This window comes from Bos indicus, chromosome 20 (assembly GCF_029378745.1).
Source record: "Bos indicus isolate NIAB-ARS_2022 breed Sahiwal x Tharparkar chromosome 20, NIAB-ARS_B.indTharparkar_mat_pri_1.0, whole genome shotgun sequence".
NCBI classification, from domain to species: Eukaryota; Metazoa; Chordata; class Mammalia; order Artiodactyla; family Bovidae; genus Bos; species Bos indicus.
This window is the reverse complement of record NC_091779.1, coordinates 12,455,754-12,483,102: the sequence shown is the minus strand read 5'-3', so window position 1 is coordinate 12,483,102 and position 27,349 is coordinate 12,455,754. Positions and strand designations below refer to the sequence as shown.

The 27,349-nt window shown below is 40.3% G+C and overlaps 1 protein-coding gene across 16 annotated transcripts in view; it reads left to right on the top strand.

The window, feature by feature from the left end:
• Positions 1-27,349, top strand: part of MAST4 (microtubule associated serine/threonine kinase family member 4) — a 618,779-nt gene that overhangs the window by 473,486 nt on the left and 117,944 nt on the right. For all 16 annotated transcript variants that reach the window (XM_070774592.1, XM_070774594.1, XM_070774593.1 and 13 more), the window contains one exon: positions 22,364-22,452. In XM_070774592.1, the coding sequence (XP_070630693.1) occupies positions 22,364-22,452 (89 nt within the window). The remainder of the gene's footprint in view (positions 1-22,363; positions 22,453-27,349) is intronic.

Below are 27,349 nucleotides of genomic sequence, written 5' to 3'. Positions count from 1 at the left end.
ACATGTGACAGTATGATTCCAGTTAGTTCAGCATTGCAGCTTCAGCTTTGCAGGTTTTCTGCAAATTTAATGTAAGACAATATTCCAATGCGATATGTAATAATTCCACTTGAATATAAATTCAATAATTAGATCTCTAAGAGGAGTGAATAGATTTAATGATGAATGCTGGGGAAAGATGATGTCTGTAGAATTCTTTGTTGTTTTAGAGTAGCTGGTTATGTCTACCACTATAGAAATCATGTACACTGTGGATATTCTAAAAGGATAATCTTCATTAATGAGTGTATTCCTCTAATGCCTGGGGGGTGAATTTATAAGCAAAAGAAAGATTCCTCAGAAGGTTTGCTGATTTTGACAGAACCATTGTGATGACCTGCATTTACTTTCAAACCTCTGCAACTTCTGAGTTATATGTGGGGCTGTTATTGGCATTTTAAGTCAAGGAGACCTTATTCCTTTTGGCTTTGCCATTTGTTGAGCCAACCAAGCCTGCCAAAGTCTTAGCTGTGTCCTCCCCACATCATTAATAACTATTAAAGTTGGGCCCAGCCCAGCTTTGATTAGTACCAACTGTGACTATGCAACTAGCAGCCATTGGATTGTAATTAAAAGGGCATAAACAGTTCCTGTCCTTAGAAAACTGTATGGTCAACATTCTGTGCTTCGTGTTTTAAATCACATTTTGAGGAGGGCTGAGCCTTTGCTAAAACAATAAAATGTCATTTACTGATGATTCCTAAGAGAGACCTTACTGATATTTTGGGTTGCTGTGAGTTAGGACTGGCTGGTACTTCCCAACCAAGGGGATCTGGTGTGCTGTTTTTTCTACTATAGCTGTTGAGTTGTTTCTTTTCTTTTTTTATGTCACTTTATTGAGGTAGAGTTGACATGCAAAAAGCTGTGAGTATTTGATGTATACAGTTTGATCGGTTTGGAGAATTATGCACCCATGAAACCATCACCACAAAAAAATTAGCTATGAATCCTGCATCCTCTAAATCTGGGAAAAATATGTGTGCGTTGTAAAGAAAAACAGATGCTTTTGAAAAATACTGCTCACCATGATTCCCAGGAGGAATGGAGAGCGGTAGAGACTTGATGACAAAGTACCTATGACCGGGTCATTCACTGAGATACTAATTTGTGGAATTCTTTCTACTGAGCCTTCCCTGGTGGCTCAGATGATAAGGAATCTGCCTGCAATGCAGGAGACCTGGATTTGATCCCTGGGTCAGGAGGATCCTCTGGAGGAGGGCATGGCAACCCACTCCAGTATTTTTGCCTGGAGAATTTCATGGACAGAGGACCCTGGGGGCTATACAGTCCATGGGGGTCACAAAAAGTTGGACATGACTGAGCGACTGACACTTTCACTTCTTTCTTCAATGCCATACTATAGCTTCTTGGCCTTTCTGAAATGGTCAATTGGAAACCAGCAGGACTTCCTACTCATCTATGTCACTTCTAGTTGAAGCCCACATGAAATGGTGAGACCTGGTCTGAGCTGGGGTATGGGTACACGAGACGCCTATACTGGGTAAGAACGTCTCTAACTGGCACCGGCAAAGCAAACGTGGCTCCTGTTCCTAACTCTATCACCATGTACCTCTTGAAGCCCTGCTTGAAAAGGAGTGGACACAGGTCACATGGCCAGATACACCACCAGGCACATGTGCCTTCTCGCATTCCTGCCTTGGCCTCAGGGAAGCGCACCCTTGTCTTCTAGGCTTGGGCAGCTCCTCCCTGCCCTCGCCCTGTAGGAGCCTCACTCACAGGCTCTCGCATCCTTAGGGAACGGCCACCTGGGGGAAACGTGCCTTCTGGCTCTTCCTGACTTCTACTGCCACTGAATCCAAAACCTGTTAAAGACCTTCTAAGGCATAGGAGCCCACACTGTGAACACAAAGACTTTTTGGAATGAGGGAAAACCTACCTTTCATTCATCTCCAGTAGAAAGAATACCACTAATTAATATCTCAGTAAATGACCCTGTTATGGGGTACTTTCTCATCACCCTCTACCCCTCGCCATTTCTTCTGGAAATGGTGGTGAGCAGTGTGTTTCAAAGGCTCTGTTTCTGTTTATAACACATACATATTTTTTCCAGATTAAGAGGTTGCAGGGTTCGTAGTTAATTTTTTTGTAAACAAAAGTGCAAGGACACACACGTTTTCCCTGATTCCCACCACTGAGAAGTACTCACCATTATTACTTGTGTACATTTCCTTCCAGTCCATGTTCTTTGCTTTCTGTGTATTTTAAGCATATTTGGTGTCAAGCTTTGGACTCTCCACTTTCCACCATTGTAAGCAAGCATTTTGGAAAAAATATCCCATCTTGTGCTTGTAGCATAGCTTATTTAGCTACTTCATTCGGGGTTTTTAGGCGAATAAGGCTGATCATCAAGACTACATCGTCCTTTGTTCTCTGCCAGCTCAGGAAAAGGTCTAAAAAGACACATGTGTCTGGGGTGGGGGAGGGGAGGTGGTGTCTTGGCTTGGTTAGGAACAAAAAGGAACTTTCACAAAGAGGAGGTAGTTAATTCTAGGTTATTGTTAGGGATCTTAAGAGAGAGGTGAGTGGGTGAGCAGAGAGCCTTTGTTGCAGGTCCCAGTCGCCTGTCAGCCTCAGTCCTTGGACCTTCTTGGGCCATCTTGTCTTCCCTCAATTCTGGACTTTTTGTCTTTCGATGCCAGGCTAGTGTGCCTAGGGCAGAAGTAGGTCCTTATTGTGAGGTGGATTCTTTAAAATAAATATTTCATTTAGTACATAAAAAGCGTTTGGAGGATGGAATGACCCCAAAATGAGCTGTCCTAAGAAAAGCGGCCAACCCTATTTCTATTTCTGAGTCTTATCAATTTTTAAAAAACATTTTTAAAAGGTTAGGGAAGTAGTTTTCTTCATTTCTCTACAAATTGATTAACTCTTTCACATAGTTGAGTTAGAGATTAATCTTGTTGGGCTAAAATCATATGTTACATGAAGAGGTAGAAAACTAATCAAAGTTCTTTTTCTGAAAGGAAGTTTTAACAGTTGAAAAATGACTAATCTCTGAAGCAAGGCGGTAACAATGAGGATTGGGGGATAGAGTTATTTATAATTAATATACCAGTAATTCTTTCTAACTTTGGGGCCAAACTCATTGCCAGTATATTTTTTTTCAGCTAGAACACAAATATTAATTATTGGTTCTACTGGTCTTTACTGCAATAAAATAATTAAGTTTTTTTAATGGAATTATGCTTTGGTTTAACAGCGTATTATGGACACATTACATAATCTTCCTGGGACCTCCCCTAACCACTCATTTCCTATTTTACATTTCTCAATGATAAAGTTGTTGCCATGTTAATAATCTTTACTGTCTCTACTTACTTGAGAAAATGTCTTAAACTAAGTAATAATTTGCCTACCTGGATAACTGAAAGCGTTCTTTAACAGTTGCGTTTCTAATTTAGGTGATTGTATATTTATTTCATTTTGGTCTTTAGTCTTTTTGTTTTTAAACATTGACTGCCTAGTTTCTGTCAAACCTTGGGTAGGCCTTTTTTTTTTTTTTTTTTGGTTCTTTCAAATACACAATGTCTCCTTGTTAAACAATGGAGCTATTTAAAAACTCAGGGAAATGTCTCCCTCCCCAGATTTCCTGATTGCAAACTTATAAGCACATCTTCTTTGGGGTCCTGGTAATTGTCTTCTCTCGGCCTGGGTCAGAGACTCTAAAAACTCTTGGGGTTTTTGATGCTGTGATCAAACTGTGCGTCAGAAAAACAGGTTGAGTTAAAACAAGAAAATCAAGTGGATGGCGGTGTTGTTGGAGGAGGGGAAGGAGGTAACTTTGTCTTGTGAAACTGGTGATCACCAAGTGCTAGTCCCCAGCGTGCAGAAAGGTGATAGGACCTATTGCTCACCACTCGTCTGCCGCTTAAATATTCTTTTACACTACTGATGCTTTCAGATGCAAAAGGCATAACTCAATGTGTGATTTTTTTTTTAAGTAAAATGAGACACAGTTTTTGTCATTTGAAGAACATCACAGTTTTTATTTATTTTTTAATCGAAGGATAATTGCTTCACAGAATTGTCCTGATTTCTGCCAAACATACAGTTCTGAGGTACTGTCCTTGAGGCTGATTGGCTGATAGTGCAGTGTTTTTGCTCCTTATTCTATAATTGTGTGGGGCTTACCAAGTGGCGCTAGTGGTAAAGAACTCACCTGCCAATGCAACATAAGAGACTAGGGTTCAGTCCCTGGGTCGGGAAGATCCCCTGGAGAAAGGCATGGCAACCCACTCCAGTATTCATGCCTGGAGAATCCAAAGGACCGGGGAGCCTGGTGGGTTACAGTCCATAGGATCGCAGAGAGTCAGGCTCATCTGAAGTGATTTACATGCACACATATCCTTGGGTGAGTTCATAAACTTTGGGACCTGCTGTACTAAACAGTGTAGCTAATATCTGACATTGAAGCAGAAAACACTCTTGTTATATAAGTGAACCCTACAATTTTATGATTATAATGTAAATGAAAATGTGAGGTGGCCACAAAGTCAAAGGACTGGCTCATTTGGTAGCTATAGGCAGATTTTATTTTCCTGATGATTTAGCTCATTGTTTTCATACGTATGTTTCCCTTTCAATAGGATTGAGGGTCTGTTTAGAAAAAAGGTAAGCATAAGTAGCCAGTGGGAGAGTTCACATTCATTTCTTTCTTAGTGTCAATGATTTGTTTTCAGTAAGTTGAAGTGTCTTAATTCTACTCATGATATGCAATTTAATTTCAGGTGGGCAGGTTACACTGGATCCTTTTCAATATGGAAATGTTACACAGTTGGGTGCCATCTCTCTCTACTTTGAATTTCTCCTTTGAAATGTTTTCCTGTAAAGGTCAGGGATTCCATAACTGTAATAAACTGGAGTCCAGGAACACAGTGAAGAGGATCTCTCTGAGTCACTGCGTGCAGGGAATGCAGCATGAGTTGAAGTGGGATGGCTGGTGAATGTGGTGAAGAGGCGGAGCGCCTGTGTTGTTCTGGAGCTCAGGGCACTTACTAATAAGGGCCAAATTCCAGGCTGGGATGATGAGGTCACCTCTTTGAACACAAGGCTGGCCCTGTGAGAAATAGGTGGCCATGCCCATAAGAGGCAGGATGGTGATTTGAAGGTAGGTGAAGCCAGCAGTAAACTTTTCCTTAGGAAATGACGCTTTCCTGGCGCTCTGCCTTGTCTGAACTCCTGCCATAGTTTTAATGTAATTCACACGATTCACTGAAACCTCTTTCCACAGTCACATTCTCATACATGCTCTCGCAGAGTCTGGGAGGTCTTTGGGAAGCAAGAATGGAGGAAGATGCAGTTAGGAGTTAGGGACTAACAGATACGCACTACTATCTATAAAATGGGTAAGCAGCAAGGACCTACTGTGTAGCACAGGCGCCGATAGTCAATATCTTGTAATAACCTATTAGCACAAAGAATCTGAAAAAGTATATATGTATAAAGTTGGCCAAAGAGTTCATTCGGGTTTTTCCACAAGATGTTATGGGGTTGAATCACTGTGTTGTACGCCTGAAGTTAACACACTTTAATTTTAAAAAATAAAGGAAGATGCCAGACCAAAAGAATGACATCCTGAAAGAATAAGTACAATAGAAGAATCTAAGATTGGGGATCACAGGTTTATAGAAGTCGTAAATATGTACATTTTATAATGTTGAATTTGTTATATTTTGAGACACATCATTTATAAATCCTTCTTTTTTAAAAAAGCTTATCTCAATATGGTCAATATATGTATGTTTTAGATCTTCTGCTGGCTAAATTCACTTCCTAATGTATATTATAATATCCTCCTTTCCTCTAAGACCAGTACATACAAAGAGGCTTCACACCACAGCTCCTGATTTCTGTGTTCTCTAATCCTTAAAGGGTCAGATATCTAGACATAGAAAAAAAAAGAAAAAAGCCACGCCATGTTAACAAGGATATGATCCAGAAACTTGGATTTAATTTTAAAGTCTTAACTAAGAAACAGTTTAACAAAAGAATATGAATCACACATGCTTAAACACAAGTCCCTTCCCTAGCTGTGTCTGACTAGACCAGCTGGTTTGAGAAGGGATAAGGAGGAAATGCCTGCTTGAAATGGATAGTCTACGTGCCGGTTCATTCATCTGCGTTCGGATCCTTAAGAATACACTGCGGAGAAAGGAATGTCCAAATCGTGACATCTTACTTGTCTGTCTTCTGTGCGCCTGATAACTGCGTGTACAAATATGTGTGTACGTGTGTGCTCAGTCGTGTCTAGTTCTTTGTGACCCCATGGATTGTAGGCTGCCAGGCTCCTCTGCCCATGGGATTTTCCAGGCAAGAATACTGGAGTGGGTTGCCATTTCCCTCTCTAAGGGATCTTCTCGACGCAGGAATCAAACCCGTGTCTCCTGCCTTGCAGGCAGATTCTTTACCACTGATCCACCTGGGAAACCCCCATGTACAAATATATCACAGGACACACTGGGGTGTCTGTCCACCTGGGTAAGGCTTTCTGCTCCTAGAAAAACTTCACAACCTGAGTATGAAGCTTATTAACTTGATCTACCTCATCTATCTGACTGCCAGGCTACAGGCTCAAAAACCCGGTTTGCTGGTATCCCAAGAGCAGCCCCATGTCTTTGGCGTGGGTCTGTGGTTACTAAGCTCCCTGCTTTATGTATAGGACCAGAAATGCTGAGACATTAATTTACAGTGAGGACAGATAACTGGTACGGGGTTTAGACTCGTCAAAGTTCTTACTCTTTGCTTTATAGAGATTTTTACAAAATGGCTAAACGCACAGGCTCTGAAGGCACACTGCCTGGGTTTGGATACCTCTCCTACCACTTGTTAGCTGTGTGGTCTTTGGCAAGTTTCTGAACTTCTCAGTTCTTCAGCTTTCAAGTCTGTTGGATGTGGAGAAATCTAAGTCTTGCCTCAGGATTCTCATGCAGATTAAACGGTTGCTTCTTGTCTTGCATTAAAAGACATTTAGTCTAAATTAGCAGTTGTCATTATTGTTCTTGTTATTCACTTTTGGGCAGACCTCTCCCTGAAGTAGGCAGAAGGTGGCTCGGGGGACATGGTAGCAGAGCAAGGCACATTAGCTGGCTTACAAGATCCATGGCATCGAGCAGAGGTGGATGGATGCACGTGATTTTGAGAGTTGATCTGAAATGAAATCTGTGTTGGGTTCAGTCCCTTGCATGCCCTTCGCCTTGAGGGGGCCGATTTGAAGTCCTTGGAGGCACAGTTGACTTGTTCTGCAGTTTTTGTTTTCCTATGTTTCTACAGCTAATCAATCACCCTTCTTATTGTTACATTCTTTCTGTAACTGTGTTAATATTTACATTTATTGTCAAGTCTGCTGCCTTGGAACCAGCCTCTTTAGCTCTTGCATAATTCATTGTATTGATTTTAGAAGTTAATTCTATGGGCAATCTTGTGCATCTTGTTCTCCAATCCTTGGGGGAAGAGCCTTAATGTAACATTCTATATAGGAAAGCATGTATCCATGAAAGGATGTATTGAAGAAAGAAAGACCAAAATGTTTTCTTTTTTTTTTCTTTTAAAACTTTGTATTTTACATTGGAGTGTAGCTGATCAACAGTGTTGTGATAGTTTTAGACGGGCAGCAATGGGACTCAGCCATAGCTATACTTGTAACCATTCTCTCCCAAACTCCCCTCCCATTCAGGCTGTCACATAACATTGCAGAGTTCCCTGTGTTATACAGTAGGACCTTGTTGGTTATCCATTTTAAATGTCACAAAATGTTTTCTTTTGACAGCTTATATTTATGAAGTACTCATTTTGCCAAGCACTCTGATACTTTCTTCACATGCGTTATCTCATTTCATTTCTACTTAACCCTCAGAGGTAGTTCAAATTTTTACCCCTAGTCTACAGATCAGTAAATGACCTCAATTTAAAACCAGCTCTACCAATCAGTGGCAAGTTCTTGTATTTTATAACTGTACTCTCCTAAGAAATAGAAAATCAGTGAAATCTAAAACCGAACTACCTTTTCCTTTGTGGAATGTATAATACGTAAGACGTAGTTAAATGCATTTCTGTGTCTAATGCAGATATTTCTAACTTTGAGTGTGCCTTGGTTGTGGGAGCCCACATGACCTCCTTTCCTAAGCCTTATTTGCCACAAGTTGGTGGTGCTGCCTTGAAAGTCATTACATCATCTTCCAGAGGTAAAATTCTGTGGCTCAGCCCACAAATTGCAAGAGCAAGGAGACTTCATTCATTACCCAGACTGAGTACTGAGCAATTTAAAGACCAGCATCTTCTGGTATCGTCCCAGCCCTCCTGTCTTTAGATACAGAATTGGTTCCTTGTGGCCAATTTCATCTTTGCAAGATGAGAGACTGAGAAAACATCAGTGGATGCAAATGAGGAAAAGAAAAGGCATCTGTCAAGTTAATTAAAGGAAAACATTCCCTTGACCTCTTGGTTTTTTTTTTTTTTTCTGTGCTTTTCATCAAGTTGGGCTATTCTTTCCTCCTTAGAGATCTGCTCTTCCTTTCATGTTGGCCATGAATAGTAGGGCACTCAACACTTAAGGATGGAAGGAACACGCGACTTATTTTAATATCCATTTGGCAGTTTTCCTGTTGTTTTTCCATTTAGGAAACATTTTCTTCCACTTGTGCCCATTATCACAGCTTTGACATTCCTGTCATTAGCAGAATGTCATTTTGCAAGATTCTGAGTTGGGCACAGCCAGCAACAAAACATACTGAACAGAAAGAGGCTGGCTTTTTGCCACCTGACGTTTCCTCACAGAAAAGCACAAAGTGGAGCTCAGATGTGGGCTTTCCATGTATGTCTGTTTGTGTTCTGACTGTGGAGGCGCAGGAATCAGAGACAGTTCACTTGTGAGCAAAGCATTATGCCAAATTGCTGTAAATGCAAAATGCTTTCCAGTTGGAAGGGCGTTATACAGTCATGCTGTTCATTCTGGGTTTGACATAAATTTCTGTCAAGTGTCATAAAAGGAAATCCAGTGGTTACAGAAGTCAACTCCTCCTCCCTTTTTGTGGGTCAGATTGGAGTGGGGCCAGAATCCTCTGAACCAAAAAGGGGGAACTGATTGTATGGGTCATGTTTAGCTTTGTGGTTAAATTACCCTACAAGAGTGAAACACGGGCTTCTCTGCTGGCTCACATGGTAAAGAATCTGCCGGCAATGCAGGAGACCTGGGTTTGATCCCTGTCAGAAAGATCTCCTAGAGAAGGGAATAGCTACCCACTCCAGTATGCTTGCCTGGAGAATTCCATGGACAGAGAAGCCTGGCAGGCCCCAGTTTATGGGATAGGAAAGAGTTGGATGCTACTTAGTGACCAGCACTTTCACAGTAAAACATATCCACCAAATTCAGTATTTCTAGATGTAGCGAGTTAAACAGATTCAATGTATATATGGAGACCCTGGAGTGGGTAAAATAATAGTGTATCAGTTCGGCTGCTGCATATATGTTCAAGTAAGATTTGAATATAAGAAAATCTTTCAATCCAGATTTATAGAACTGGTGACCATTTCTTTAAAGCCATAAAGCAGGAGGTACTAGGTACAGAGGAAAGAAGTTAATAGTAAAATTTCATTATAGTATTTCCAGAAAGGAGAATGGAACGTTAGATTTAAGCTGTTGTATTTTCTCTGGTTTGGTGTTGCCACCACTTTCTTAATTTTTTTTTTTTTAATGTCTTTGTATAACACTGGCCAACTGAGAAAAATCCAATGCTATTAAATTCATTAAAAGTGATTTTTGTACTTGGCTTTCTGCTGCTTAGTAAATAAAGTGTATCAAGTTGTGACTTTTATCCATGCTGAATATGAAACATGGAAACTTAAAAAATGTGTCATGTACATCCCCCATCCCCACAACACAAGAGGTTTAAAGGAACATTAGTTTGTGTTTTGTTTATTTTTCCTTAACTCTCAAACATGTCTGTAGACTTAACTTTGGTCCCTGACCAAAGCTGTCCTGAGAACAACCAAAGGCTTGTGTGTCAGTCTTACAGCTGTTTGTTTTTATGACCCTTTACCCAGTTATAAAATTGGGGCCACCACCTCTGTCCCTCCCCGTGCTGACTCTCATTGCCTCTTTGATAGCCCAGTCAGAGGTCAGCCCAGCCAGGTGATAGCAGCACAGATTAGACCATAATTTTGAATGACTCCAGACAATGTTTGGCCAGATCAACCTTTGGACTCTTTCGTAGACTCTTTGGAGCAGTCTCCCAAGATACAGCACATGCTCTTCAACTCTTGACCTTACCTTTGCAGCATTTTCTCCACACCTTCATCTCAAGTACAGTCTTTAGTATGTGCCTTTCGTGAGGTTTAAGACATTACACTCCGTGTGACTAATCGAAAGTCCAGAATTCATTTCTTCATTGACTGTTCCAGGCTTTAAGTGACTTTGTTCAAATAGATGACCTGCCCTGGTGTCTTAGGATTCCTGGGGGACATGAGTCTAGGTATGTCCTATAACACATCCTGCAGATACATTCCACTGCAAAAATTAACAGGTATTGAGAGTCTTCTCACTTTAATTATTTTTTACTTCTAGCATTTTCAGCAGTTGGACTTCATGTTGCTACCATAAATCCCACATTATTATCAGCTCCTGCTTGACTTTGACCATTATATTATGCCCCCCTCTGAACTCCACCGATTATCCCATTTTGTTTTATTCAGAGTGACATGTATGTAGATTTTCTCAGTAAGATGTTTCACATCATATAAAGCTGTCAGTTCTTTGTGTTTTCTCAGTTATACATGGCCTTGATCAAACTAGTAGAATTAACTGTAATATCATCTTGGATCAGTGTAGTCTTATAGATTAGACTATGTGTGTCCTCCGAGTTAAATTAGAAACTTCTTAAAGGCAGGAACTATATGTAGTTATTCAAAAATATTTACTGAATCTGTATTCAAATCATTTTTATTTTCTGAGTATCCAAAGAGATTTACTATGTATAAAATACAATCTTTGACCTCAAGGAACTTGTCCCCCATCTCTAGACTGTAAGCTCCAGGTGGAATCCCTGGTTATGTTTACTGAATGAATGAGTGACAGCAGAGTGGATGCTCTGCTTGCCAGGGTCACCGGTGCAACATGGTGTGTGTCAGCCCACCCATCCGTCACATGCTGACATGTGACGTCGGAGCTCACCATGTCAGCCACATAGAGTTAGCTGTGTTCATGTATCTTGCTTTGCAGTAGCCGCAAAATGGAATAATTAAGACGAAATAGGTTTAAAATGTTTGTGTCAGGCAGATCACTGAATTTAAGGGGTTGTTTAGGGAAGACCTATGAAATGGAGGGACAGTTTGCCCTCCTGAGTATACACTCTAAAATCCTGAGCTGATGGAGGTTTTATCTCACACTTTAGATAGCGGCATATTTTTGTTTGTACATCTCTGCCAGATTCTGCCTAAGAATACAGTTATCTGTGAATCAGTCTTAGCTCTTCTTTTACACTTTAAACACTTTGAGAGTTTTTCTTCATTTTCTTATTTCCCATAGTACTTGGTACATAGGAATAGACATTCCATAAATGTTTATTGCATTGAATAGCATCTTGCCAATATCTATATATTCAGCCATCTCGCTTCTCCTACAAAGATGGAAAGTTGAGCTAGATCTCACCAAGGGCTTATCTTAATGGATTAGATATATTTCTAAGAAGTACTGTATATAGTAACGTATATATATATACACACACACATGTACATATACATACTCCTCTTGAATTTCCTAAGAATTTTTGAAAGCTTCAAGATCTATACCTTCCTCTGGGTATGTAATTAGCCTAAATTTTTTGCTCCTACCTGAAAACTGTATGAGCAGTCATTCATTTCCATGATAATTAATGTCTTTAAAAAGGAGTTTTTCTACTAATGGAAAAGTTAAGTTCAAGTATCAAGCTGATAACATCAGTACTAAGTGTTCATAATAATATACCCCAGAAAATGATAAACTAGGTTATTACACTGATGCCAGTATGCAGAGGCCTGACACTATCTGCTCAGCCATCAGCACAGTGCTGGCTACCTGCTCTTTCTCCAGCATTTCGGAGGCTGTATGAAAGAGTATGGCTCACTCTCATACTTGCATTGAACCTTGGAGGTGATTTTTGGCATGACTTTTTAAAACGAAGTGCTGTATGTTAGAGTCAAGGCATGGAGATGAGAAGGTACTTCTACCCCTGCTCACCTGCTTTCTCGCTGGTCTCCCTCCCTCCTCCTCTGGTTAGAATGATTCTCTGAAAACAAAGATCAGCTGGTGTGCAAAACCTTCTGACAGCTTCCCTTTTCGCCCAGAGTAAAACCCGTCTCAGTCGTGTGGCCTGCGAGCTGCCACAGTGGGCTGCATCCTCTGTCCATTGGCCTCTTTGCTGCTCGTCTCTGAGCAGCTCTGCTCCTCCTCTCTGGCCTGCTAGCTGCTCCTGGAGCCCTGCTGCCTCGGGGCCTTTGCTCTCACTGAATGCTCACTCCCTCATCCTTCTGGTCTTCCTCGAATACCACCTTCCCAGTGCAGCTTTTCCTAACCCCCTGTTTGAAACTGTGATTCCCACGTCCACTGCCGTGTCCTACAGTCTGCATCATTCTTCTCCACCGCCATCTCTCGTACTACAAATACCATCACCGTCTCCAATCCTATTCTGCTAATTTATTGTGTTTATAATCTTCCTCCTCTAGAATGCAGGTCTCTAGAGGACAGCAGTGATATTTGTTTGTTTAGAAGAGATGTTGTTCAGTCGCCAAGTCTTGCCGACTCTTTGTGACCCCGTAAACTGCAGCATGCCAGGCTTCCCTGTGCTTCCCTGTCTCCCAGAGTTTTCCTAAAACTCATGTTCCTCGAGTTGGTGATGCCATCCAACCATCTCATCCTCTCATCACCCCCTTCTTTTCCTGCCCTCAATCTTTCCCAGCATCAGGGTCTTTTCCAGTGAGTTGGCCCTTTGCATCAGGTGGCCAGAGTATTGGAGCTTCAGCTTCAGCATCAGTCCTTCCAGTGAATATTCAGGGTTGATTTCTTTTAGGATTGACTGGTTTGATTTCCTTGCTGTCCAAGAGACTCTCAAGAGTCTTCTCCAACACCATAGTTCAAAAGCATCAATTCTGCAGTGCTCAGCCTTCTTTATGGTCCAACTCTCACATCCATACATGACTACTGGATAAAAACCATAAAAACCATAGACTAGACAGACCTTTGTTGGAAAAGTATCTCTGCTTTTTAATATGCTGTCTAGGTTTGTCATAGCTTTTCTTCCAAGGAGAGCAAACGTCTTTTAATTTTGTGTTTGCAATCACCATCTGCAGTGATTTTGGAGCCCAAAATAGTTTAGAATAGTACCTAGCATGTATTAGGGACTCAAAAAGTAATTTGTTGGATGAATTCATGGAAGCTTGGTTGGAGCCCTAATTTCACAGGGCATAGGGAAGATGTTAACAGTGTCTTAACTTTACCTCAGGCTTCCCTGGTAGTTTAGCTGTTAAAGAATCCGCCTGCAATGCAGGAGACCTTGGTTTGATCCCTGGGTTGGGAAGATCCCCTGGAGAAGGGATAGGCTACCCACTCCAGTATTCTTGGGCTTCCTTGGTAGCTCAGATTGTAAAGTTTCTACCTGCAATGCAGGAAACCCAGGTTCAGTCCCTGGGTTGGGAAGATCCCCTGGAGAAGGGAATGGCTACCCACTCCAGTATTCTTTCCTGGAGAATTCCATGGACAGAGGAACCTGGCAGGCTACAGTCCATGGGGTCACAAAGAGTTAGACATGACTGAGTGACTTTCACTTAACTTTACCTAAATAACAGAGTCTATCACAGAGTCAGGAGTATTAATGCTTTGTTCCCTGTTGCCTTCTCAGGGGGACTAGAGCTTATCCAGCTGGCTGCCAGCTATGGCCTTGTTGTGCTGTCCAGGAAAAGGGGCAGAGCTGTAGACTTGAATCAGCCCAGGGGAAGGGCAGATTGATCTACATATGAGAGACAAAAAGTCATTTCTGGTGAAGACAATAGTATGAAGGCAGACATGGAGAGAAGGGCATGGCAGCATCTGAAGGAATTAAGGATATGAGAGAGAGGTGTCCAAGGGAAATTGTAGGAAGATTTCCTTTCTGTTGCGTGTATGATTTTTCTTTCAAATTTAGTCTCACAGATACTTTTCAAGGCTTTTTTGCAATCAGATTTGCAAATACAGAGAGGCCTAGATACTTAATGTTGCACAAAGAAAAAAAGCTATGTCCATGATATATATAATTTTAGTGCACTTCAGTTCAGTCTCTGAGTTGTGTCCGACTATTTGCGACCCCATGAATCGCAGCACGCCAGGCCTCCCTGTCCATCACCAACTCCCGGAGTTCGCTCATACTCACATCCATTGAGTCAATGATGCCATCCAGCCATCTCATCCTCTGTCGTCCCCTTCTCCTCCTGCCCCCAATCCCTCCCAGCATCAGAGTCTTTTCCAATGAGTCAATTCTTTGCATGAGGTGGCCAAAGTACTGGAGTTTCAGCTTTAGCATCATTCCTTCCAAAGAACTCCCAGGACTGATCTCCTTTAGAATGGACTGGTTGGAATCTCTTTGCAGTCCAAGGGACTCTCAAGAGTCTTCTCCAACACCACAGTTCAAAAGCATCAGTTCTTCAGCGCTCAGCTTTCTTCACAGTCCAACTCTCACATCCATACATGACCACTGGAAAAACCATAGCCTTGACTAGACGGACCTTTGTTGGCAAAGTAATGTCTCTGGTTTTGAATATGCTATCTAGGTTGGTCATAACTTTCCTTCCAAAGAGTAAGCGTCTTTTAATTTCATGGCTGCAATCACCATCTGCAGTGATTTTGGAGCCCAGAAAAACAAGGTCTGACAATGTTTCCACTGTTTCCCCATCTATTTGCCATGAAGTGATGGGACCAGATGCCATGATCTTAGTTTTCTGAATGTTGAGCTTTAAGCCAACTTTTTCACTCTCCTCTTTCACTTTCATCAAAAGGCTTTGTAGTTCCTCTTCACTTTCTGCCATAAGGGGGGTGTCATCTGCATATCTGAGGTTATTGATATTTCTCCCAGCAATCTTAAGAATCTTAAAATCTGCTTCAAATGAATAAAAAAAGCATGAATTAAACCCATCTTTATGTTGCTGTAAAATCTTGAAAATATTATGTTGAGTGAAAAAATTAAGTTATAGAATATCTATAATATATAGTTTGTGCTAAAGTACCGTTTATCCAAAAAGTCAGAAATGTGACGGTCATACAAATATAAAATAAATGTGTTGAGGATTTCATTTGCTTATTAATGAAGACAACAGTAAGAGATCTTGAAAACCATATATATATATGTGAATAAATATGTTAAATATATGTATGACATTATATATATATTTAATAAAAATGATGAAATTAAATTTGACAGCAAATATAAAACTAGCTAATATTTTGTAAGACAATGAAATTAAATGTTTGAAGTTACTTTTTTTATGAATGGATATTAACTGTATTTGTACTAGACAAAGTTCATTTATGTGTAGTAAATGAATTTACTAGACATTTTATGGTCTAGTAATGTGAACAAGAATCACTTGTGTTACTGCTCATTTTCTCTGACTGAACTCCAACCCCTACAGTGTTTTAAGGTAGCCTAGTCACTAGAAGGAAATGGCACCCCACTCCAGTGTTCTTGCTTGGAGAGTCCCAGGAATGGGGGAGCCTGATGGCCTGCCGTCTATGGGGTCGCACAGAGTCGGACACGACTGAAGCGACTTAGCAGCAGCAGCAGCAGTCACTAGAAAGACAGTGAAAGGTATACACCTGAGAGAACCAGATAATCTCTTGGGGGTTCATTGCACAAAGCCCTCCTGGCTACTGAAAGGAAAGCCATTCATCTCTTTTGCACAATTCCAAGTCTTGGTCAGTTTTTCCTGATGCATGGCACCAGTACTGAAAATACAGACACATACACAATTGTTGTTATGCTAAGTCACTTCAGTCATGTCCGACTCTGTGCGACCCCATAGACGGCAGCCCACCAGGCTCCGCCGTCCCTGGGATTCTCCAGGCAAGAACACTGGAGTGGGTTGCCATTTCCTTCTCCAATACATGAAAGTGAAAAGTGAAAGTGAAGTCTCTCAGTCGTGTCTGACTCTTAGCGACCCCATGGATTGCAGCCTACCAGGCTCCTCCGTCCGTGGGATTTTCCAAGCAAGAGTACTGGAGTGGGGTGCCATTGCCTTGGGTATTTGTATATGTATATGAGTATATCAAGAATGGATGGGAAAGCTACCAGCCACAATTCTTTTAGAATTGCCTGGTTGGGGAGTGGAAAATGTTTGTTCGTTTGGATGTTTTGGATGGCAAAATGTACATTTCCTTCTATATCTTTAGTATATATACATGTAACATTTACTAAATCCTAGGAATAAATATCACAAAATGATAGCATTGATATTCCAGGTGGTAGGAAGTGTTTGGTTATTTTTTTTTGTATTTTTGATACTTTTAAAATTTCATAAACCAAACAAAAATAGGTAATGACGCCTCTGATCTGGTCCAGCCCCTTCATTGTAAAGATGAGGAAACGGAAGCTTGCCTGTTTTATAACATGTTTTCAGCAGTGGCACATTAACTGGATAATTTCTGCCCTCTGGTCACACCCAGTTTTCCTCTGCTTCTGCCTTCCTCTTTGTTTAAAGAGTATTCGGTGTCAGATTCTATTAAGGTATCAGAATATAGTTAACAGATGTTCACGTTCAGTACAGCTTTGGTCTATAATTGGCCTCCTGTACAAATTTATCAAATTTCCCATCGAGATGAATTAATAAATTATAGCCTAGCTGTTCTGAATTCCTGGGGCCCTTCCGTCTCCTGCCCCACAGCCGTGGTCAGTCCTCTGTCTTACTGAGTGGTGACCTCTCATGTCAGCGGCGACCGTTGGAAATGACTGCCTGTTGGGGTTTCGCTTCCTCAGCTTGTCTCGCCGCCATTAGACACAATCAGCATTCATGTCCCCAGATGATTGTAATTCAAAATTAAGCATCATTTCAGCCACTCAGAGCTGTTGCAGAAGGCCACAGCCTGGTGGGCCTCACAGCTTTTACAGCCCTGTCAGAGGATAATTAACTGGTCCATCTGCCAGGAGAGATGTGACAGATTGAGGTGTGAGACGTGTACAGGTCCCTCCAAAGCCTTCATAGGGAGCTCTGAGCAGGACAGTCTAGGCAGCAACAGAATATGGGTCCTCTGGACCAAAAGTCCATCAGCGCTTTCCCCTTCCGTCAGGTGGTAGCTCACGGTTCTTTGTCCCTCACTCTGAGTTAGGCCTGACTTACACAACAGAATACATGGTTTTGTCTCTCCATGTTCCTGACAAATGAAGGCGCTGTTGGTAGGCACGGGAGGATTGAGGAGCTCCTTGTGAAACTGCCCTGGTGAGCTCAGGGAGCACCCTGTGTGATCCGCAGGTCACCTGCTTTAGCCAAAACACCGTGCTGACAAAGGAAATACTTCCCGGTGGTGGCCTCCCGTCACGCTCAAGAGTCTCCACCTGGGTGCTCGTCCAGCTGTGACAGTCTTCTCACAGAGCTTGTGTCCCCACCCGACTTGCCTCCCAGCCCGCAGGGGCTAGACGGTCCTGCTCACTTGGAAATACAGTCATCACCTTTCCACCTTCCGTTCTTCTCAGATCCCAGGTTCCTGGTCAGCAGTGATTGTAGCTTGGGCGTGCGTGTGTGTGTGTGTGTGTGTGTGTGTGTGTGTGTGTTGTCTGTCAGTAGGCGGGTCTTTCCAGGGAGGAACCAGAGGAATGAGGAATAAGGAAGGCTCACTTGGCACCATCAGCCTCTGTTGTAGTCCACTGTTTACCTTTCCTGTTGTCTCAAGTTGTATAGGGTTGTCTTCTCGGGCTACATTCAGATTTTGCAAGTAAAGAATCTGTGCCATTGTGTCACCTTGCCAGATGAGAGGGCAAACTGAGCATGTTGTCCATAGGCCATGCCCCATGCCTGGTTTTCAGCTGGGCATCCTGAGGAGAAGCAGGCACTCTGTGGGCATTGGCTGTTCCTGGGTTTGGCATTAAGAACCAAGCACCGTCAGGGTGGATGACTTCCATTTCTTCTTAAAGAATGAAATACAGAGATTGTATTTGGGGAATGGATGGCTGGAACTTGAATTCATAATGGTTCTTTAGTTTCACTTTTGCAATCAAATACCTTTAAGATTCCTAAGTCTGAACTGGACTTTACAAGCTCAAGCGGTTAGAGGAAGGTAAATTTTCAGTTAAGATATTCCTGCTGCAGTAGGAATGATGTTCCTATTGTACCTGGTAGGATGGCACCTATTTTTCCCACCTTGACAGGGCTTGAGAAAAAGCAAGGGTGGTTCAACTTGGTTGTGCTGCTGAAAGGAAAGGGACCTTGATTTGGCTCAAGTGGCGATGTCTCCACTGCTTCATCACTTTATGGGTTAGATGAGCATGATGTGGTCACCAGCTCCAGGGCAGCCTGCCTCACACTGCTAGCCATGAGCTCCTCCCTTTCATCAGGAAAAGAGTGTGATGCCTGGATAAGTAAATAATGACAACAGAGATCAGTTCAGCATTTTGCACCAGTGTCATTATTAACGCGGGTAGTGCCAGGTGCTGTGGCAATCTAGGTAGTCAATATTCAGGTCCGTCCACTAGGCGTGCTCTTGTTTTGGGGTTAAAGGCAGATTTTAATTCATTTATTTTGAATCAGGTGCTTAGAATAATAAGTGACTCTCAGAGAGATACCAGAAGTAGGTGACAATGAGATTGGATGACCACCCTCCTCTCCAGCTTTGAAAAGTTAGGTACAGAATACCTCAACAGGGTCCAGTATTTTTAAAGTATATACACACACCCACACTTAATATATGGAGAAGGAAATGGCAGCCCACTCCAGTATTCTTGCCTGGAGAATCCCATGGACAGAGGAGCCTGTAGGAGACTACAGTCTGTGGGGGTCACAAGAGTCGGACATGACTAAACAACCACCACCACACATACACTTAATATATACCTATATTTGAGATATAGGCCTGGGTTAGATTCCTGGGTCAGAAAGATCTCCTGGAGAAGGGAATGGCAACCCACTCCATTATCTTTGCCTGGAAAATTCCATGGGCAGAGAAACCTGGTGGGCTACAGTCCATGGGATCTCAAAGAGTCAGACATGACTGAGCGACTAATACTTTCATATATATGTGTGTGTGTGTGTGTGTGTGTGTGTGTGTGTGTGTATAATCTCAAGATCTAGGTGCTTTAAGGTTAAATATAATATAAAATATGCCTCTTTACCCTTAAAAATATTAGCAACAAATAAGTTCATTTGAGAGGCCAAGACCCTATTTTGTGAGTGTAGAGATGTGTGTACATATCTAAATTTCTGCTTTGACCTGTATCTTGTAAAGTCTAGTTTTGCCATGCTGAGGAACTTTTCATGTTTAAAAGCTTCATGTTTGATTTTGAGAGGTTCAAAAATTTTACTTCTCTCTCTAGCTTCATGCTAAAGATCAATATAGAGGTTAGAGAAGACAACCTTAGTTTTGATTGTTCATCACATTAGTCAATAAGATATGCCTCAACTATTTAAGGATTTGTGTAACACAAATTCTGAGGCAACTTGTTTTTAACTTCCTCTAACTTGCTCTTGTGTTATTAGGTAAAGAATCCTATTTTTCTTCATCCTTAATTACATTCACAATCATCAATTTGTAAAGATTACAAATCTTTTTAGACAATGGGCAAACGTGGGATGAATGTAATATAAACGTTGTTCTTGTTTTTATATTTTATGTTGTTACATTGACCACACAAGTGGATTGTTGCTATTGTTCAGTCGTTAAATTATGTCTGACTCTTTGCAACCCCAAGGAGTGTAGCACACCAGGCTCCTCTGCCTTCCACTATCTCCGAGAGTTTGCTCAAATTCATATCCACTGAGTCAGTGACGCTATCTAACCATTTCATCCTCTACCGCCTCCTTCTCATTTGCCTCCAGTCTTTCCCAGCACCAGGGTCTTTTCCAGTGAGTCAGGTCTTCGCATCAAATGATCAAAGTACGCTTCAGCTTCAGCATCAGTCCTTCCAATGAATATTCAGGGTTGATTTCCCTTAGTATTGACTGGTTTGAGGAGAAACCAGTAGATGGCATCATTTTAGTCAGACATTTCTTTTTGAGATTTTTTTTTTGAAATCACATTTTTGAAATCAGTACTTTTTCAATATCCATTTATTCTGGTAGACTTTAAATAACTGATATAATTGTGGGAATTTTTGTTTGTGTTCTTCCTTGTTTTAGATACAAATTGTTGGCTACTTTCTTGCTGTGGTACTGGACTAGTTATACCCTATATATGTCTTAGGAAAATTTAATTAAAATATTTTTAAGAAATATCATTTTCTAAATTTTAAGTCAGCATACTTCACTAATATCCCTATGTAAGTACTCACTAGATTACTGTTTCTGTTGATATATCGATATCAGTAGATATCAATTGATAGATATTTCTTATTCATTTAATTTATATGTGTATAAATTAATAATTGAATGTCAATAGAAAATTTACATAAATGATTTAGATAAAATACTAGATGTAAAAAATACTACATATCCATTTTTGTGCCTGTGTTTTAGCCAGTTTGCTCAAATTAGCAAATGACTTTGGTGAGAGTTCCAGGATATAGATCTGTTGTTTATAATTTCTTTTATTAACATCAGCAAGTTGGTATATTTAATATTCCTATATTAACATGAAAGATATTAATTTGAATTAACATAAAATACAGTGTATAAAATATTTCTTTAAAAAAGAAGCACATGATTTGACTTGATTATGAATTTATTAATAGGTCAAATAATGATTCTTGATAGATGAGTTGATAATACCACATTCCACCTTCATAATTAAGTATCAAGGGTCCATTCTTATGCAACAACTTCTTTAAGGCTGAGTAAACATGATCTTTATTAAACACATAGATAATGCTAAGGGCTGTTGATTGCTCCAGTAAGGAAAGTAAAATGATGTAGCCTGACCTTAAGAAATTATAAATATGAGAATGTTGACAAATGATAATAGGTAGCAAACATCTAAAACAGAGGATTGGTTCCCCAAGTCAATATTATGGAAAGAAATTTGGTTTGGTTTTGAAATGTGTTATTCAAAAGTATTTAGAAATGTTCCTTTCATATATTTTATACAAACTCTCAAATATGTCCACCATATGTTACTTAAAAGTAGGTGAAAATTCCTGTTTAAAGAGTACTGTAACAGAGATATATTCTGAATTAAGAAGAAATTACAATAAATCTGTAATGGTGGTTAAGGGCAGCTCTAGTGTAGGAGGATGGAATTACAGTGAACCTTATAAGTGAATTCAATGAGGTAACCTGCTGGTTTTTATTATCCTTTTCTAACCATGGTTATGATGTAGCAGTCTGTGCTGCAGAAAAGCAAAGGAAAGTGAGATAATATCCACTTCATCATCAACCATTGTGTTATGCTTTAAGGCTTGTGAAAGCTTGGAGTCAAATTAACCATTTTATAACTTTCTAGTAGCAGAAACAGGAAAAAAATAGTTGCCCTGTAGTTGTTGCCCTGTGCATATATGTAGCAATTTATTTCTACTCACTGGGTACCAGGATAAAAAGCAGTAGGTAATGTGCCTATGAGAAAAGGGCTTCATTGTTATTTTAATACAAACTGGAATCTGTTATTATGATTCCAAAAATATGTTAATAAGGAATTTGAGTGCGATATGAAGATGAAAAATGAATGAGTAGTGAAATATTGTACATGTATCTTAGGCATCAGCTGTTTTATTGACAAAAGGCACAAGTATGAAATTTGTCTAAATAATTAGATTTTTAATTAGTGGCTCATTGTAAGATTAATGTCACTGCGCTTCATTGCATGTAATTTTGTATTAGAAATTTCATGTCAACAAAGATGCTACCTGTGGTTTGCTGATTTGAATCCTTATCACTTGTGTGTATGGCATGTTACCTATGTGCAGTCAAGAGCCAAAAGAAGGCATTTGATTATAATTTCACTAGTGGTGAAGAATATTGATTGTGTTATATATGATATGAATATATTATGTTTTCTACTATTCAGGAAACAACCACCTTTCAAATATTAGTGACTGTATATTGCAAAAATTTTAGAAGTAACATGAACAGATAGATTGTTCAGTCTAAGCTATGTCTACTTTGAATGTACTTGAACACTATGGATGCTAGGTTCTCTTGTTTTTTTAAACCATTTTTCCTTTCCTTTTGACAGTTGCCGAACCAGCAACCGGAAAAGCTTGATAGGCAATGGACCATCCCCAGCATTGCCTCGGCCCCACTCACCTCTTTCTGCTCATGCAGGTAATAAATTACTTTGAGTTCTGTTTTACTTATTCTTGTAGATTTTTTTTTTCTTGCTAGTTTTTAAAAGCTGGGCGTTTTGAAATTTAGATGTGTCTCCACACCTTATAATCTTGGTTTCTCTATTGCTTTATCCCTAAGTCGTTCTTTTTGAGAACTCAGTCCATCCTCTCTTTGAGCACGTGAACTCTGAAAGCCAGAATTCCTTTTTATTCCTCACGAGGTCTTATTTCAGTTGTTGTTGTTTTTTTCCATGTCTGAATTTGTGATGATGCAAGTCATGCTTCTATGTTAGGATTTCCTTTTGGACATATAACCATGATAATTCACATGCAGTGGATTAGTGTTAAGAACTGTAGAAAAAGAAAAATAGTTTTCTTTCTCCCCGCCTAGCTTCTCCACTGGGAACCCCGGTAACCAGAGACAAATTACAAAAGAAAAGCATATATTTTATGGAGCATTCATAAGGAAATGAAAATCCAAAGAAACAGTTGAATTAGATTGTTTTTACAGTTTTGATCAAGAATGGGGAGTCATGCAAATATGTATAGCACAAAGGTGGCCTAATCTTAGTAAGCTGGGGAAAACTCATCAAGACATGTTCGTTCAGATTCTTCTATGTCCCTTGTCTTCAGAGATAAGAAGGCTCCTTTCCTCCAGGTGTGGAGAGTGTACCTCTCACATGAAGGTTTTATGACCTGCTTATGGGGCAAGACAGAAAGCCCTTCCTCTATACGTTATTCCTCATATCTCTTCACCTTAAAATATTCAGTGTGTCAGTGTTCCATATTTTGGGGTCTCAAGTCTTAAAGTGTGTCAGAACTATTCAGCATTTTTCTCCCTAAAATTGAACTTACCTGTTATATACATTAGTTATCACAAACAATGATGCTCTGAGTCTAGAACATGTCTCTTATATGTGGGCAAGAGTTTAAAGTCTTACCTTCCAGTGGTATATAAAACTTACCTTTACATCTAGACCCATTGCAGGCGCAAAGAAGATCCAAAAGATGAGACTTTTGGCCTCAAGAGCTAATTAGAAGCACGGTAGAGCCACATTACAAAAACTATCCAATAAAGACTGCTTTTTATTTTTTAAAAAATTCTGTCCAAGGTGGTACAAAAGGGTTAATTCCAAGCAGGAGAGTTTGGGAGCTATTGAAAGAGCCACTTGCACATGATGTTGAACAGTGAGCAAGACTTGGGGAATTCTAGTGTGTGGTTAGAGTGTGGGATGTATGTGCTTGATTGTATGGGAATGTAAAGGTGAAAAGAGATATGAGAATCAAAAAAGGGGAATGAATTTTGACTTGGAGTGCCTTTCAGAGATTTTGTGGAGGATCTGTAGGAAGGTGTACTCAAGATTATGGAGGATGTTGGGTTAAAAGGATAAGTGATTAAGCCCTACCTCTGATATACTCTTATGGAAACTCTCACATATAGGTTTTCAGACAGTGTTGATTTTATATTTAAACTAGGGTATGATTGCCCCCTAGAAAGCAGTCCTTTTGCTCAGTGGGGATCTCCAGTTGAGAGTGGAAGTTATCTAAACATGTTTGGGGATGAAACAGGAGAGAGAAAGAGGCAGGTAGATGGCCCTTTGGAATTAAGTTTTATTTTCCTCATACATAACAGATGGTAAAGTTAAAAAAGCAAAAGATAAGTTCATAAAATTATGATACTGTGTGCAGTAAAACTACTCACGTCCAGAAATACTGCTGCTGCTAAGTCACTTCAGTCGTGTCCGACTCTGTGCGACCCCAGAGACGGCAGCCCACCCGTCCCTGGGATTCTCCAGGCAAGAACACTACTCCTAGACAAAACTTTATAGAAATTCCTACATATATATGCAAGAAGACATGTTCTAGACTACTCATAGAAATGTTACTTGTCGTAGCTAAACATTTAAAGGAATGCAACCCAAATGTCTGTCAGTTAGAAAATGGGTAAATGAACTGGGGCATAGTTATCCACAAAGCATTGTATACATAGTAAACAAATGAACCAGCACTCAAAGACGGTGTTGGGCATAAAAGCTAGTTGTGAAAGAATCATACTTAAACCCTACCTATAACGTTACCATGATGCTACATGCAATGTTTTCTTTAGAGATACACACGTGCACACACACACACACACACATAAATGTGTATCTGTGTATATACATTTGTGGGCTTCCCAGGTGGCTCAGTGGTAAAGAGTCTGACTGCCAGTGCAGGAGACCTGGGTTCAATCCCTGGGTCAGAAAGATCCCCTGCAGAAGGAAATGGCAACCTACTCCAGTATTCTTACCTGGGAAATCCCATGGACAGAGGAGCCTGGCGGGCTACAGTCCATGGGGTCACAAAGAGTTGGACATGACTTAGCGACTAAACAACAACAGCAACAAATACACATTTGTAATAAGAGTCTAAAGGAAAATACAGTCGTCTGAAAGACCCATTTCGTGGTAGCAGTTACATTTGAGAAGGTGTGAGGAGGTGTAATTGTGGAGAGGAGTAAGCAGTTGCTAATATGTTTCCAAAGCTGAATGGTGAGTACACAACTATTTATATTGTTACTTTTATACTTTGGAGATTTATATTGTATTATTGTCATTTTAGTGAAAGCTGACCAGAGGGTCAAGCAAGATCAAATACTTTACTTAAGGGCTGAAACGATCCCTTTGTTTTATCTTTTTTATTCCTCTATCAGAGTGCCACCAGTATATACTAGGTTCTAAGTACATGATAAATTTTATTTCTTTTATATAGTTCAGCTATGATTTAAAACATTTAGTCCTGCTTCTCTTTATAGTGTTCTGTATTGATTGCATGATACTGTTGTGCCCATTGATTAGGCTTTTATTGCCATGATTCTCTTCAGTTCTGATATTGAGATTAAAGAATATGCAGTAAGACTTTAATGATCCTTTTAATTATTTTTCTTTTCTGTATGGAGAATTCTTTCCCCTTCAAAGCATAGTTTTGTATTTAATCAGAGGAATAATGGGCAAAGACAATCCTGTTTTTCAGGTTCCAAGAGACTTTTTCTTTATGTTACAGAGGCAACAGGTTGTTATTCACTCAGAAACTGTAGAGAAATCTCAGACTTTTTGTGAGAAATGGCATTTATCACAGTCTGGTAGGTTCCTATTTCTCTATAAAAAAGAAGAAAAGGTAGATTAAGCAGAGGACCCATCCTCTCATCTTGATAGCGTGAAATGCCTTCTTACTCGCTGTGCTTCTCACCTCTTCCTGTTGCTACATTCCCTCCTATGTATGGTCCGCAGACACCAGGGGACACTTCCTGGATGTCCCCGTGAAAAACGAGAAATAAAAGTAAGTGCCACTCTCAGTGCTTAGTCACCCAGTAGGTACACTTTCTATTTTTCTGAGATGAGCATTATGTGTCAGGCCATTCATCACTGACACAGGGATTTATGCCTGTCAAATGAATCGGTAGAAATGAAAACATTAATTTATTTGTGTAGATGTGTCAGTAATGCATGAGAAGGTGATGGCACCCCACTCCAGTACTCTTTCCTGGAAAATAGCATGGACGGAGGAGCCTGGAGGGCTGCAGTCCATGGGGTCGCAAAGTCGGACACGACTGAGTGACTTCACTTTCACTTTTCACTTTCATGTATTGGAGAAGGAAATGGCAACCCACTCCAGTGTTCTTGCCTGGAGAATCCCAGGGACGGGGGAGCCTGGTGGGCTGCCGTCTATGGGGTCGCACAGAGTCAGACTCGACTGAAGTGACTTACAAGCAGCGGTAGCAGTCAGTAATGCCCTGAGGAAGAAGAGATACTGGCATTGTGTTCTGGAGCTTATCTCTGCAGACAAAATAGTGTTTGTTGACAGATAGGGATTCCTAAAAGAACTATGATCAGGACAGTCCCATTAAAAGAAAAAAGAAAGGTAAAAATCACAAGTTTCTAATGCTAAGTGTGAAATTTAATGCAGAAGCCTCAAAGGAAAAGGCTAGTATATCTCTCCCGAATTGAAAAGTTTTGTATAACAAACAAAATCAAAAGAAAACAAAGTGTGAAAAATATTTTTAAGCCCGTAACTGAGAGACATCTGATTGCCTTAATATACGAAGAGCTTGTGTAAATTGATATGGAAGTGTTGAATGTACCAGGAGAAAAGTGATCAAAAGATGTAAAAAGGTATGTCACAGGAAAAAAAATTAAATTGGCCAACAAAAATGTGTGAAATGATGATTCATTTCTATTATAAGAGAAATATGAACCAGAATAATGAGACTGTATTGTTCACCTAGCATACTGTCAAAAATTTCCTAACACTGATAGAATTCGATGATAGCAAGGTTGTGGAGAAGCAGCCGCTCTCATCTCACTTAGGTGTTGATGTGAAGGCACAGCACTTTTAGTTAGATTGTAATATTGGTTAAAACTTCAACTACATTTACCCTTTGGCAAATCCATCTCTAGGAATTTATTTTATTGATATCTCACACAGTAACAGAAAAGAGTAAATCTAGGAAAATCCCATGGACAGAAGAGCCTGGTGGGCTGCAGTCCATGGGGTCGTGAAGAGTCGGACACGACTGAGTGACTTCACTTTCACTTTTCACTTTCATGCATTGGAGAAGGAAATAGCAACCCACTCCAGTGTTCTTGCCTGGAGAATCCCAGGGACGGCGGGGCCTGGTGGGCTGCCGTCTATGGGGTTGCACAGAGTTGGACACAACTGAAGCAACTTAGCAGCAGCAGCAGCAGCAGCAGCAGCAGCAGCATTGCTTATAACTAGCAAATGGAAAACTAAGTTGTTACCACTTTATCTTTTATTTATTTAGTATACCCTTTATTTATTAAGTGTACCCTTTATTTATTTAGTGTACCTTTTATTTATTAAGCATCAGGTTTAGTAGAAAATAATACAGGTATATA